At 45.1% G+C, this 14,980-nt stretch overlaps 1 protein-coding gene across 5 annotated transcripts in view; it reads right to left on the bottom strand.

Moving 5' to 3' along the window:
- Window positions 1–14,980, bottom strand: part of LOC308661235 (major histocompatibility complex class I-related gene protein-like) — a 32,795-nt gene that overhangs the window by 1,026 nt on the left and 16,789 nt on the right. For 2 of the 5 annotated variants that reach the window (XM_081316139.1, XM_081316140.1), the window contains exons 5-10: window positions 13,258–13,341; window positions 12,255–12,287; window positions 9,367–9,516; window positions 4,343–4,375; window positions 3,190–3,237; window positions 1,519–2,149 (exon numbers count right to left, since the gene is read on the bottom strand). In XM_081316139.1, coding sequence (XP_081172265.1) covers window positions 9,470–9,516; window positions 12,255–12,287; window positions 13,258–13,341 — 164 coding nt within the window. In that variant the 3' untranslated portion in view covers window positions 1,519–2,149; window positions 3,190–3,237; window positions 4,343–4,375; window positions 9,367–9,469. The remainder of the gene's footprint in view (window positions 1–1,518; window positions 2,150–3,189; window positions 3,238–4,342; window positions 4,376–9,366; window positions 9,517–12,254; window positions 12,288–13,257; window positions 13,342–14,980) is intronic. The other 3 variants (XM_081316141.1, XM_081316142.1, XM_081316143.1) reach the window with 3 other exon arrangements.

Below are 14,980 nucleotides of genomic sequence, written 5' to 3'. Positions count from 1 at the left end.
TTTAGAACCGGCTCAGCAGCAAATTTTTAAATTCTCAAAAGCTGTTTGGCAGCTCATAGTCCATGGTAACGGTTAGCCAGGACGTGGTTTTCCCCTTCCCTTACCCGTTTTGAGTAGTTCTGTAAGTGGTAGAGCAATCTCGGCAAAAGAGGGCATGAATTGACGGTAGAAGTTGGCAAACCCTAGGAAGTTCTGGAGCTGTTTGCGAGTCTTTGGGGGGTTGCCATTCAATTATAGCTTTCACTTTGGCTGGGTCCATTTCAATTCCCTCACTGGACATTCTATAGCCAAGATAATCTAATCGGGTTTGGTGAAATTCACACTTTTGACAATTTGACATAAAGTCTGGCATTCAACAGTTTCTTTAACACTTCTCTCACCAGTCTTATGTAGTCAGTCATGTTCGTACTGTATATCAGGATGTCATCAAGATACGCCAGAACCCCTTTGGATAAATTATCATGTTGTTGATATTGTTAGCTGCGAAGTCATGTCCCACCCATCGCGACCCTATGGACAATGTTTCTCCAGGCCTTCCTGTCCTCTACCATCTTCTGGAGTCCATTTAGGCTCACGCCTACTGCTTCAGTGACTCCATCCAGCCACCTCATTCTCTGTCGTCCCCTTCTTCTCTTGCCCTCAACCTTTCCCAGCATTAGGCTCTTCTCCAGTGAATCCTTCCTTCTCATTAGGTGGCCAGTCTTTCAACTTCAGGATCTGGCCTTCTAAAGAGCAGTCAGGGTTGATCTCCTCTAGGACTGACCAGTTTGATCGCCTTGCAGTCCAAGGGACTCGCAGGAGTCTTCTCTGGCACCATAGCTCAAAGGCCTCAATTCTTTGGCACTCGGCCTTTCTTATGGTCCAACTTTCACTGCCATACATTGCAACTGGGAAGACCATAGCCTTGACTATATGCACTTTTGTTGACAGGAAATTATCATGTAGGACCTCATTAATCAACTGCATAAATACGGCAGGGCCCCCGTGCAGTCCAAATGGCATGACTAGTTTGTAGGGTAAGTTCTCACTCCTTAGCTTCACCCCCAGTTCTTTCTTATCGCCTATTGCATTCAACCTTGAAGATGCTCCGCTACTGTTTATTATGTCTAACGAATTCCCCATGCATTCTTCCTCCCCCCCTCCCTTCTTATAATAATAATAATAATAAGTTGGAAGGGACCTTGGAGGTCATCTAGTCCAAACCCCTGCTCAGCAGGAAACCTTATACCATTTCAGACAAATGAGTGTCCAGTCTCTTCTTAAAAACTTCCAGTGTTGGAGCATTCACCACTTCTGGAGGCAGGTTGTTCCACTGGTTAATTGTTCTAACTGTCAGGAAGTTTCTCCTTAGTTCCAGGTTGCTTCTCTCCTTGATGAGTTTCCATCTGTTGCTTCTTGTCCTGCTTTCAGGTGCTTTGGAGAATAGCTTGACTCCCTCTTTTTTGTGGCAGCCCCTGAGATATTGGAACACTGCTATCATGTCACCCTTCACTCTTCTCTTCATTAAACTACACATACCCAATTCCAGCAACCGTTCCCGATATGTTTTAGCCTCCAGTCCCCCAATCATCTTTGTTGCTCTTCTCTGTACTCTTTCTAGAGTCCCGACATCTTTTTTACATCGTGGTGACCAAAACTGGATGCCGTATTCCAGGTGTGGCCTTACCAAGGCATTGTAAAGTGGTATTAGTACTTCACTTGATTTTGATTCTATCCCTCTGTTAATGCAGCCTAGCACTGTGTTGGCTTTTTTGGCAGCTGCAGCACACGGCTGGCTGCTGGCTTCATCTAACTTTAACTCTAAAAGTGAGACACACTTTTAACAGAAAGATAAAATAGCTGCTGCTTCATCTGTTGTCAAAGCAAGAACGTCCGATGTTAGCAGCGTTGACACCTTCCTCTGCTGTGCTTCCTCGGGGCCGTGGCTTGCAGGAAGGCTGAACCCACTCAGCGGAGGCTCCAGCGGGCCACTCCCAGGAAGGATCCCGGGGCTGCCACGCACGGCTCCCCGGCAGCCCGCGTGCACCTTAGACGGGGCCAGCCCAGGAAAGGGGACTTCCTGGGAGAAAAAGAATCCCTGACGGTTCAGCATGCCATCTTGAGGGAGGAGTCCTTTTGTCTCTCCTCATGCTGGGACTGTCCACTCCGGCTGCAAAGAGGAGGGAAAAACACAAATCCAGTTCAAGTCAATTTTATTATTATTATAATAATAATAATAATAATAATAATAATAATAATAATAATAATAATAATAATAATAATAATAATAATAATAATAATAATAATAATAAGAAGAAGAAGAAGAAGAAGAAGAAGAAGAAGAAGAAGAAGAAGAAGAAGAAGAAGAAGAAGAAGAAGAAGAAGAAGAAGAAGAAGAAGAAGAAGTAGTTGGAAGGGACCTTGGATGTCATCTAGTGCAACCCCCTGCTCAGGCAAGAAACCCTATACCATTTCAGACAAGTGGCTGGCCAATCTCTTCTTAAAAACCTCCAGTGTTGGAGCATTCACCACTTCTGGAGGCAGGTTGTTCCACTGGTTAATTGTTCTAACTGTCAGGAAGTTTCTCCTTAGTTCTAGGTTGCTTCTCTCCTTGACTAGTTTCCATCCATTGCTTCTTGTCCTGCTTTCAGGGGCTTTGGAGAATAGCTTGACTCCCTCTTCTTTGGGGCAGCCCCTGAGATACTGGAAGGCTGCTGTCATGTCTCCCCTCGCCCTTCTCTTCGTTAAAACTACACAATTTTGCCCCAGAGACCAAGTGCAAATAGATTCACAGCCTCCGGAAAGCCCAGATCTTCCTTTAGCATCTGGAGGGTGGTATTCTCAGTCAGGCTAGGATGGGAGAGAAGCCCTCCCCACCTCCATCCATGACTGCGGGGCCTTCAAGAAGTCTTTTATTTTCCCCCTCCCTCCCTCCCACTTACACTGGGAATGCTCCAATCTCCCCTCTGTTGTTCTCTGAGCCTCCTCATCCAGTCAGATCCTGGGAGTCTGGCTTTGTAGAATAAAAGTTGGGGGGGGGCAGGCAGACCCCTTCCCAGAGCCCCCAAACCCCTTCACCCTTCAGTGTTTGAGATGAATAATAGAGAGAAGAGGGATTTCCCCAAAGTATCTTCACCACCCGTTGGTCATTCAACCTCAAAGCCCCCACTTCCTCTCCTTCCCCCAGACAGCCCCCACCAGTCCACTCACCTGCGGGGGGGGCAGGGGGGGCGGGCTGCTAAATGGCCTGGTTTCTCCCTGCATTGGAGAGAAAAACAGAGAGTGAGTCTCTGCCTGGTCCTCTCTCTCTTCACCATTCGACCTCTGCAGTTTCAGGAATCTCTCAAAGGAGACCAGGCTTGTGCCACCAGAATGGTCTCTAACCACTGGGGAAAGGGTACAGAGAAGAGTAACAAAGATGATTGGGGGACTGGAGGCTAAAACACATAGGGAACGGTTGTTGGAATTGGGTATGTGTAGTTTAACGAAGAGAAGAGTGAAGGGTGACATGATAGCAGTGTTCCAATATCTCAGGGGCTGCCCCAAAGAAGAGGGAGTCAAGCTATTCTCCAAAGCACCTGAAGGCAGGACAAGAAGCAACGGGTGGAAACTAGTCAAGGAGAGAAGCAACCTAGAACTAAGGAGAAACTTCCTGACAGTTAGAACAATCTATCAGTGGAACAAGTTGCCTCTAGTCCAACCCCCTGCTCAGGCAGGAAACCCTATACCATTTCAAACAAATGGCTGTCCAGTCTCTTCTTAAAAACTTCCCACGTTGGAGCATTCACCACCTCTGGAGGCAGGTTGTTCCACTGGTTAATTGTTCTAACTGTCAGGAAGTTTCTCCTTAGTTCCAGGTTGCTTCTCTCCTTGACTAGTTTCCATCCGTTGCTTCTTGTCCTGCCTTCTGGTGCTTTGGAGAATAGCTTGACTCCCTCTTTTTTGTGGCAGCCCCTGACATATCGGAACACTGCTATCATGTCACCCCTCACCCTTCTCTTCATTAAACTAGACATGCTCAATTCCAGCAATCCTTCGGTATATGTTTTAGCCTCCAGGCCCCCTAACCATATTTGTTGCTCTTCTCTGCACTCTTTCTAGAGTCTCAACATCTTTTTTACATCGTGGTGAACAAAACTGATTTATAAATCTTTTGTTCCAGTCCTGTCCAAATAAATCTGGTTTCACCAGAACCACTCATAGAAGGAACACATGGAGGATGTATAAATAAATATTAGGAAACCCTCTGAATTTTTTTTTGGGGGGGGGGCTCTCTCTTTTCAACCTCCCCCCTCCCCGCCAAAAGGTCTTGCTAGGAAGCAGAATGTCTCTTGTTCTTTCAGGGGGCCTCCCTCTGACTTACCACTGTCTGAACTGTCGGATTCTGTGTAACATGCTAGAAATAAAAGAAAAGTGGGAAGGTCAGTCTCTTGGCTGATAGGAGGAAATGAAAAAACTCTAATCTTCCTGACGCCCCCCTGTGATTCCTTCAGCCTGCCGCCTATCGGCAGCAAGGTGTAAGCAGCAGCTTTACGCTCACGCAATATCATGCCACATTGAACAACCACATTCCTGTCTCTGATGATTCTTCATTTGTATGTAACAAGATTTGTTTTTTATAATTGTCCTTGCTTCAAGATAAGCCTCTGCCTTTATGAAGTCTGCATTTGCCCCCTGCTTCATTTATATTGTCTTTGTTTCAAGTTATCTTTCTAGTTATGTTTCAAGTTATGTTTCAAGTCAGTCACGTAAGCCTGAGTAAGCAGGCAGGAATGTTCAGCCCTTACTTCCTGCCATGCTGTTTTGTACTTTCTTGTTCCTGTTAGAAACTCAATAAAAGGCGTCCGCGGGGACAGTCCGGGGTCGGAAGCTAGAGGTTGCGGAATGCTGCCCCTCTAGACCACCCGTGCAGTCCACGATACGCCAACTAAAACTGACTGCATGTGTCTGTGTGTTATTTTGGGGGATAGATAGAGAAATAGCATTAGCCTAGCCGATCCACATCCTAGACAACGGCAGCCCGGGAGAAGCGATTCGTTCCCATCCAGTCAGGACCTCACGGATCGCGACAACTGGGGGCTCGTCCGGGATCCCTCGCAGTAGTCATCGGTAAGTAGAATTTCCCCTTGGCGCAGTTCTCACAGGTGACCGTAGGAACGTCCGGCACCTTGAGTCGCTGAGATCAGGAAATTTTTCAACGACTACTCGCGCACGGCACGCAAGGAATGCCTCTTGTCTAGGAGGGTTCCTTCTCACTCTCATTCTTACGCACCTGGTACAGGCTTTCGAATCGTAAGTATGGGCTCCTCAAACTCAAAGACTACGTCAGGACATAGGGACGAGCTTTTTAATATAGTGAAGAGGGCAAATGTTATTTACAAAAGTCAAGGAAGGAAAATAACACATCCGGTTTCAAAAAAACAAATTGGAGACTTTTTAACCTATTTAAATTTATATTGTCTAAATTATCCTCAAAATGGCTCATTAAAGTTATCATTATGGAATAAATTAGGATCCTTTTTGCACAAAGAACCTAGAGCTCCTTTACACATTTTGACCACGTGGCAAGGACTCGTTGAAGCAATTAAAACTGTTTTTCCCAATGAGACATTGATGACAAATGAGCAGAAATTACAAGAAGGGAAAACCAATTTGAACACAGACAAAGACTCTCTAGTGACAAACCCCCCACCTTATAGTCCTCTTTATCCTTCTGTTCCCACTTCTCCTATCCAGTCTGATTCGTCTCCGGTCCCTAAGACTCCAACTAATGTTTCACCTTCTGAGGACTTACCTGATCCAAAACCATCCCATACTCCAACTAATGTTTCACCTTCTGAAGACTTACCTGATCCAACACCATCCCATACTTTCACTCTAACTGATACTCTTTCTTCTCCGGAATGTAAAATATCAAATGCCTTTCCTGTTACGATAGTTCCTGGTTTAGGTCAGCAACCGTATGTGTCCATTCCATTAAAAGTTATCAAGGAATTAAAGGATGCAGTAAATCAATACGGATTGCAAAGCCCTTATGTTAAGGGTTTATTAAATTCTTTGGTGACGGCTACAAATTATATGTTATTATATGATTGGCAAACTTTATTTCATATGTTAATGTCACCAGCGCAATATGTAATTTGGCAATCCGAATATAATAAACTCATTAATGAAAAGGTTCAAAAAGGATTGCCTCAAAGAGTGACACCGGAACAATTATTAGGGACAGGACAGTTTTCCACTATTGCACAACAACAAAACTCCTCTCCAAGATCCTTTTCCCTCATCCACGAAGCCGCCATGCAAGCTTTAAATCAAGTGGATGATGATAAAACAGGTCCTGGAACAACCTTTCTGAGTGTTACCCAGGAACCCACTGAGTCATATGCTTCTTTCATTAGTAGACTACAAACTACTCTGGAAAGACAAATTGCCAATAAAGCGGCTCGTGAGGAAATACTTATAAAACTGGCTTATCAAAATGCAAATGCAGATTGCCAGGCAATTTTAGACTCTTTCACAATATCTTGTTTGGGAATCTGAATTTTTGTAAATTGCAGATTTTATTGTTGTAAAAGCCATGGATGATGTGTGAGAGTAAATGCATGTAAAGGAGAGCAAACTATTTTTATTTTTTTGGTGGTAAGATTTTTGTAAAGTTTCTTTCACCCCCCCCCAACCCTGCTGTGTTACTTTAAGAGTGAGAAAGGGAAAGAACAGCCAGAAGGAGGGGGGGTGGCTGGTCCTTTTAACCATTTTTTTTTTCTCTGCTTGGAATTCTAGTCTGAGAAAGGGAGGTGGATGTGAAACTTGATGCCCACTCTTGCAGTTTCAGCTTGCAATTTTTTTACTCGAAAGAGGAGAGATTCTTTGTTGGACAAGTTTTTGGAATTCTTTGAGTTTTTAGTTAAACATCACCCAAAAGAAATTACTCTGATCTTTTTGTGGAGTTGTTTTTTGTTTTTGGTTTTTTTTGTTTTTGATGTTTTTGTGTCTGTGTGCAGGACACATTGATGGAAGGTGATATCTGGGAGAATTTCCCTCCCTTAATCAGCACTAACCTGTGGATTTTATGCCTTACAACAGGCTCTGAGATTGTTAATACAGGAAAGGAGGAACATATACACTGACTCCAAATATGATTATTGAATCTTCAATACTTTTGGAGAAGAGAAATGTAGAGGATTGATTAATAGCTAAGGAAAACAGTTGGCTCATGCAAACGTTGATAGAAGGTGGAAGCAGAAAAGACAGAAGTTAGGCCAGAATGGCAGAAGGGCAGTGAATGAATGGATATAAAAGGGAGAAACAGACAAGTGGTTTTTAAGTTGGTTTGCACAGATTTGTGAATTGCATACATGAATTGTATGCCTTAACACAAGCCTTAGAATGCAGTAGGATGGAAAGGGAGAAACATGGGAAGTAGAAGAAAGTGAGAGGTGGATGTTGCATGATGGGAGTCGGATGTTCCTTTTGCTGCTATTACTATTTACTGCTGCTCTTGTTCAATGTGAAAATTTTGGAGTGAATTCATTCATCCCATACGCCCAAAGTTTCTGTTTTAACCAGAGAAGCACAATTGGCTCAATTGATTTTTAAAATTCATCACCGAACGAAAGCCTTGATTGGGCTGGAGATAAACACTCTTTTTGTGTCTATGTCTTTGCAAATTTGGGAATCATTTTTTCAAACCTCAAGTGAAAATGGTCAATGGATAACCAAGCAAACAACACCCCAACGGCCAGCTCAAAAAGCTGAATTGGCTGCTTCAATTTTGGCCTGTCAAATTTTTTCATTTCAACTTTTGAATCTTATTGTGGATAGCTTTTATGTTTATCACACAATTCAAGTGATTTATGGATCTTATTTATCCCCCTCCATTCAACCAGATTTGTTACAACTTTTTTTAACCTTGCAAAATTTGCTTTTTGAATGCCAACATCCTGTTTTTGTTGCTCACATTCGTAGTTATCAGCCTTTTCCAGGTTTTTTGCAAGAGGGAAACAATGTTGCAGATCAGGCTGCCTCCGGACCTTCAGCCTGTTCTTTGCAACCCCTCACCCCCTGGGAAAGTCATTCCTATGTTTCAATTGACACCTTCTCAGGATTTATCATGGCCACCCCCCAAAGGGGAGAAGCCACTAAAAATGTAATTAATCATTGTATTCGGACCTTTGCAGTGCTGGGATGTCCAAACGAACTCAAATAGATAATGGTCCTGCTTATAGCAGTCAAGCCATGGCAGAATTTTGTCATCATTGGCAAATCACACACACATTTGGAATTCCATATAATAGCCAAGGCCAAGCCTTGGTGGAAAGAGCTAACCAAACCTTGAAACATGCTTTGCTATAAAAATCAGAACGGGGGAAAACGAAACCCCAACCTCCCAGCAATGCTAGAAATTCTTAACCTTTGCCTCTACACTCTAAACTTTTCAAACTTCACTGGCCATCCCTTAACCACAGCTGCAGAGCAGCATTTTTCTTCTTCTTCTTCTTCAGATCTCCCTAAGCCACAGGTGTGGTATCGCCAACTTCCAGACCTAACTTGGAAAGGCCCTGCAGACCTTATCACCTGGGGCAGAGACTATGCTGCAGCTCAACTGCCAGACAAAGTGCTGTGGATCCCTGGTCGCTACGTTCATCCGTATCATGCCTCCACAAACACAACTGCAGAACCCATTAAAGATGACAGCATGGTTTGTGACTTTTTTCAGTTTTAACACCACTGACTTATGCCACTAAAACACAATTCCATCTGAAAGCTTACCCCAGACGTCAACTCCACTTCACCAGCTATCCCATCCTGTCTTTTACACCTTTGACATTGGTTCCAGTCAAAAATGACTCTTTTCACACTGTTTTTGCCCATCGCATGGACCCAGAAGGAACAACCTGTTGTTAACAACGAGTCTACCATCATCATCTATGTGAACTCTGTAGCTCATGTTTCTGTGCTCATGTTCCTGTTCAAACTTGAAATGGTTTCAACTTTCAGGAATTACTTAGCTCCTGGTTTCCTAAATTACCTGGTTTACAAGCTATTGTAGCTTTTATTGGTATAATTGTATTAGGATGTATTATTTTACCTTGTGTCTTGCCTATTTTTATCAGAAGTATTACTAACAGTATTTCTTTTATTGTGCTTGACTCCATGGCAGAATTAGACAAACGATTGAAAGACAAAGAAAGGGAACGCTCCCAGCATTATACTTGGTATCAAGGAATGTTTAACTTCTCTCCCTGGCTGACCACCCTTTTCTCAGCCTTATTGTTGCCTTGCTTATTACCTCTTTTCATTTCAATGATTAAGCGATCTCTCGCTGCTATTGCTGAGGCAAAGGCTGCTGTCACTGTCAACACGCTCTTACAAAGGCATGCTTACCATCTGATTCCTGCTGACGACAAATCCCCTTTTTCCTGTGAGTCGGAGGACGATCTGGATTTTGCTCACTCATCCTCGCCAGAGGTGCCGGAGGGTCTCTCTTTCAACGATGACCATGAGAGCAGTACCAGCATGTACCTAGACTCCACACTTTGACAAAATAAAATAAAAAAGGGTGAAATGTGATTCCTTCAGCCTGCCGCCTATCGGCAGCAAGGTGTAAGCAGCAGCTTTACGCTCACGCAATATCATGCCACATTGAACAACCACATTCCTGTCTCTGATGATTCTTCATTTGTATGTAACAAGATTTGTTTTTTATAATTGTCCTTGCTTCAAGATAAGCCTCTGCCTTTATGAAGTCTGCATTTGCCCCCTGCTTCATTTATATTGTCTTTGTTTCAAGTTATCTTTCTAGTTATGTTTCAAGTTATGTTTCAAGTCAGTCACGTAAGCCTGAGTAAGCAGGCAGGAATGTTCAGCCCTTACTTCCTGCCATGCTGTTTTGTACTTTCTTGTTCCTGTTAGAAACTCAATAAAAGGCGTCCGCGGGGACAGTCCGGGGTCGGAAGCTAGAGGTTGCGGAATGCTGCCCCTCTAGACCACCCGTGCAGTCCACGATACGCCAACTAAAACTGACTGCATGTGTCTGTGTGTTATTTTGGGGGATAGATAGAGAAATAGCATTAGCCTAGCCGATCCACATCCTAGACAACGGCAGCCCGGGAGAAGCGATTCGTTCCCATCCAGTCAGGACCTCACGGATCGCGACACCCCCCCTCTCTCACAAACACACACACACTCACAGACACACCCTCAAATACATTCAAAAGGTTTAAATCAAGCTGCTTTAGCTAAGAGATGCAAGAAATAATGCTGAATATGTATATGGACAGATTAATATTTTATTTTCGTAGATTTTCATGGGTATAGGTATGTAGGTCTTGGCATATTCGCGTCTTTTCCCGTGTAGGATTGAGGGTGTCTTGGCGACGTTTCGACGAGGTCCCACTCGTCATCTTCAGGCTGGTGTCTTCAGTTTCGTGCTTGTGCGGACCTTGTCGAAACGTCGCCAAGACACCCTCAATCCTACACGGGAAAAGACCTGAATACGCCAAGACCTACATTAATATTTATGTGTATATACATATATATGTATGGGATATATGTATCTATGTGTGTAGGTATCTATATCTCTATATCTATCTATCTCTATATCTATCTATCTATCTATCTATCTATCTATCTATCTATCTATCTTTACTGTATCTATATCTATATCTATATATTTATATCTATCTAGATATATAGATATGTAGATATAGATATAGATAGATAAGATATAGATATAGATATAGGACATATAGGACTACAAATTTGTGTTAGTGTCTCCAACTTCATTTGGACAGCTGCTATGCAATTTCTTGACAGGTTATGGGTTCAGACGTGCCCTGAAGCTCTAGTAGTAAATTCCTCTGAAGTGTAAGGACAATTCAATGAGATGGTGAAAGATTTTTCATGAGCCTTGAGGAAGGTTGGGGAAGATTGGCCTGTTATAGGAATGGGAGGAGGATTTCCTTTGGCTCATCTTAATGAGATGAATTAACTCACATGGAGCTTAAAAATGGAAAATGCTTGAAGGAGGATTTGTGAACAGTTGTAAGCAATCCTCCATCGGGTGCCGGGTGGGCGTGGCCCACAGGGTGGGATGTGGCTACAGTGGTCACGGTAGACTGGGTGGGCGTGGCCACCTCCATGTCACTCCTGGGGAGGGATGCCTGCGGGGGCCAGGCAGGATTGGGGGAGATCCAGGGGGTCTCTGGCGGGTGGGGCAGTGGGCAGGAGGCTCATCCTGCAGGGTGAGGGGAGGCGAGGGAGGGGGCAGGGCGGGTGGGGCAAGGCGAGGCAGGGGCAGGGTCTGGTTGCAGACAAAGGGGAGCTCTGGTGAGGAGGAGGTGGAGGAAGAGGGTTTAAGCAAGGTTAACAACCGGAGTGGGGAACTCCCCCCAAAACAAACATGGTTTGTGGGTCACCTAAAAGCACGAAAGAAGAGACCAAAACCTGCTGCAATCACCCAGCAGACGGTTGGGGGGTGAAATAAAAACCAACCAGCCCCCCCCCAATCCTCAACAGAAATGCTCACGACAATGAAAGCCTCGGACAGGGGAAAGAGTGCAGGCAGGCAGGCGTCTTGCTCAGCTGATGGCTTGGAGGGGGGGGGGAAGGGGGCAGCTACATCCCCTCCCAAAGGCTGCCCTTTCATGAAAGCAGGACGAAAACTCCAAAAAGTGACAAGGAAAAAAAGTTAAAACGGAAGAGTGTCTCACGATGGTTTTCTTCCCCACTCCCTTCTCGCTGCAGTTTAAGTATGTAAAGTTAAAGGTAAAGGTTCCCCCGCACATGCGTGCTAGTCATTTTCGACTCTAGGGGCTGGTGCTCATCTCCGTTTCAAAGCCAAAGAGCCAGCACTTGTCCGAGGACGTCTCCGTGGTCATGTGGCCTGCATGACTAGATGCCAAAGGCGCACGGAACGCTGTTACCTTCCCACCGTAGTGGTCCCTATTTTTCTACTTGCATTTTTACGTGCTTTCGAACTGCTAGGTTGGCAGAAGCTGGGACAAGTAACAGGCGCTCACTCTGTTACGCGGCACTCGGGATTCGACCCGCCAAACTGCCGACCTTCTGATCGACAAGCTCAGCGTCCTAATCCACTGAGCCACCGCGTCCCTTAAGTATGTAAAGACCACAAAAGGAAAAAAAAACTCCATGAGCCTACTAATGGAGTTTTGGATTCACACAAACACATTCACACGCCTCCTCTGATGCTCCCTCTGATCCCTGCTCTGAGTTGGAGCTAACACGTAAAGAGGGGAAAAAACAACACTCACTTGATGCTGCTTTGTAGTCATGCTGACGTTTCACTGCAAGGGAGAAAAAAAAATCAGTGAGGAAAAAAAAAGACTCCACCAGAGATCATCCAATCTCTCCCTTTGTAGGGGAAGAGTCCCGAGAGAGGTCTTCACAGCTGGTGAGTCACAACCACTCCTACCGATTAACAGACACAGAAAAAACTACAGGTTACAAACACACCACTTGATTTTCCCCAAGAGAGTCCTGCTGCCTCTGAGGAGAAGTAGGAGAAGTAGAAGCAGCGAATTTTCACTGAAATCCTTCTCGGCTGCCCTTTCACTAAAGCTTTTGAAAAAGGCAGACCCGTGATGCCTCTTCCCAACTCAGAAGACAAGACTCTCGGAACCTCAAACTCAGCGGAGTTGAGACTGAAGCCCTGACAAGGGGCCCGAGATCTGAGATACGCCCAAAGATGGCTGGGAATATCAGAACAACAGAATAACAAGAGTTAGAAGGGACCTTGAAGGTCAATTAGTCCAACTCCCTGCTCAAGCAGGAGATCTTCCTATACCATTTAGACAAGAGCCTTGGTGGAGCAGTGGGCTAATGCCTCCTTAAGTAACACCAGCTGCCTGCAATTAGTGCAGGTTCGAGTCCCACCAGGCTCAAGGTTGACTCAGCCTTCCATCCTTCCGAGGTAGGTAAAATGAGGACCCAGATTGTTGGGGGCAATAAGCTGACTTTGTAATAATGCCGCTTGGGGGGGCCCCGAAAGCCCTAATAAGCAGGCATATACATAGAATGAAGGCTATTGCTAAGTACATTGATTTGTGCTTCTTAGATTGTAAGCCGCCCTGAGTCTTCGGAGAAGGGCGGGATATAAATGGGATAAAAAAAAATGGTTGTCCAGTCAGTCCCTTCTTAAAAGCCTCCAGTGATGGAGCACCTCTGAAGGCAAGAAAACAGAAGGAAGCTTGGAAAAAGGCCCCCAAAAGAAGAGAGTTGGGAGGACTCTCCCCATCACCAAAAAAGGATACTTACTGAATAAAATCCCAACAATCACACACAGCGAGACAATGCCAGGCACAACGCAGCCAGTGATGAGCCCCAGGTTGGATTCTGGAACTGAATTGGGAGAAAGAGCAGATAATTGAAGGAGAATCCCAAACAATCATCCCAATTGGGGGGGAGGGGCCTAATGAAGCCAAAGGACTGGAAATTCCCATAGTTAATAAGTGTAAGGGGCTCATCTTCATGTCCCTCTAATGGTAGCATGAAGGCTCCTTGCTAACCATTGTTAGAGGACATGTCCTCATGACACTGTTTTCTTCTCACACCAGCCCAGCATGAAGGCAGCTGACATTCCCCTTTAACTGTTTAGCTCAAAAACAGCAGCTTGCAGTCTTGGGACTAAAATTCATCGCAGGGTAATTCAACAATTTTATTTAATTATTTAAAATTTAAAAAAAATTGTTTTCATGTTTGTCATTCACATTTCCACGTTGTCCCTCCTTTTGCATCCTTTCTTTAGTGATTCTGTTTCATCACTTCTCCTATATTATGTAATTTTTTGTCCCGCAGCAAGTTCTCCCACAGTGAGTTGGCTATGACGAATTGTCCCGGAGTGAATTGGCAGTGGAGAGTTGTCCTAGACCAAGGGTCTTCAAACCTGGCCCTTTTATGACTTGTGGACTTCAACTCCCAGGATTCCTCAGCCAGGCACGCTGGCTGAGGAATTCTGGGAGTTGAAGTCCACAAGCAGGGGTCTTCAAACTTGGCCCTTTTATGACTTGTGGACTTCAACTCCCAGAATTCCTCAGCCTTGCATGCTGACTGAGGAATTCTGGGAGCTGAAGTCCACAAGTCATAAAAGGGCCAAGTTTGAAGACCTCCTGTCCTAGACCCTCTAGACCTGCCTTAGCCCTGAAAACCGGATGGGTGACCTCTCTCTCAGCCCAATCTGCCTCACAGGGTTGTTGTTGTTGTGGGGGAAAAAATAGGAGGAGGAGGAAGGTGGTGTTGGATATGTTCACTACCTTGAGTTATTTGTGAAAGTAATAAAGGCAGGATGGAAATAAATACATAAATAAAATGAGCCTGTCCCCCTGAAGGAGAAGAAAGGAATGAATGAAGTTCGTAAGAAGAGATTGGACAAACGTTTGTCTGAAATGGCGTAGGGCAGTGACGGCGAACCTTTTAGAGACCGAGTGCCCAAACTGCAACTCAAAACCCACTTATGTATCGCCGGGTGCCGGGTGGGCGTGGCACACTGGGTGGGCGTGGCACACTGGGTGGGCGTGGCTACAGTGGTCATGGCAGACTGGGTGAGCGTGGCCAGGGCTGGTTGCAGACAAGGTGTAGCTCCCTCCCTCCCCCAAGTCATCAGCTGAGCAAGACGCCCGCCTGCCTGCGCTCTTCCCCTTGTTCGTGGCTTTCGTTGTCATGAACATTTCTGTTGAGGATTGGCAGCGGGGGGGGCTGTTTGGTTTTTATTCCCCCCCCATCTGCTGGGTGATTGCAGCAGGTTTTGGTCTCTCCTGTCGGGCTTTTAGGTGACACATGAAGAATGTTTGTTTGTTTGGGGGGGGGGAATCCCCACTCCGGTTGCTAAGCTTGCTTAAACCCTCTTCCTCTGCCGCCTCCTCACCAATCACAGTGACTGAGCACTGTATTCACTTCCCTTCCTTCCTAGTTTGAGCTCAGAGAATTCATACACTTAGAAATATGAAAAGGGGAGTTTGAAGAGAGTTGGGCTCAGTCTTTC

This window comes from Vipera berus (assembly GCF_964194415.1).
Source record: "Vipera berus genome assembly, chromosome: 2".
In the NCBI taxonomy this organism is placed as follows: domain Eukaryota; kingdom Metazoa; phylum Chordata; class Lepidosauria; order Squamata; family Viperidae; genus Vipera; species Vipera berus.
The sequence above is the reverse complement of the archived record's forward strand: the minus strand, read 5'-3'. Positions and strand labels throughout refer to the sequence as shown.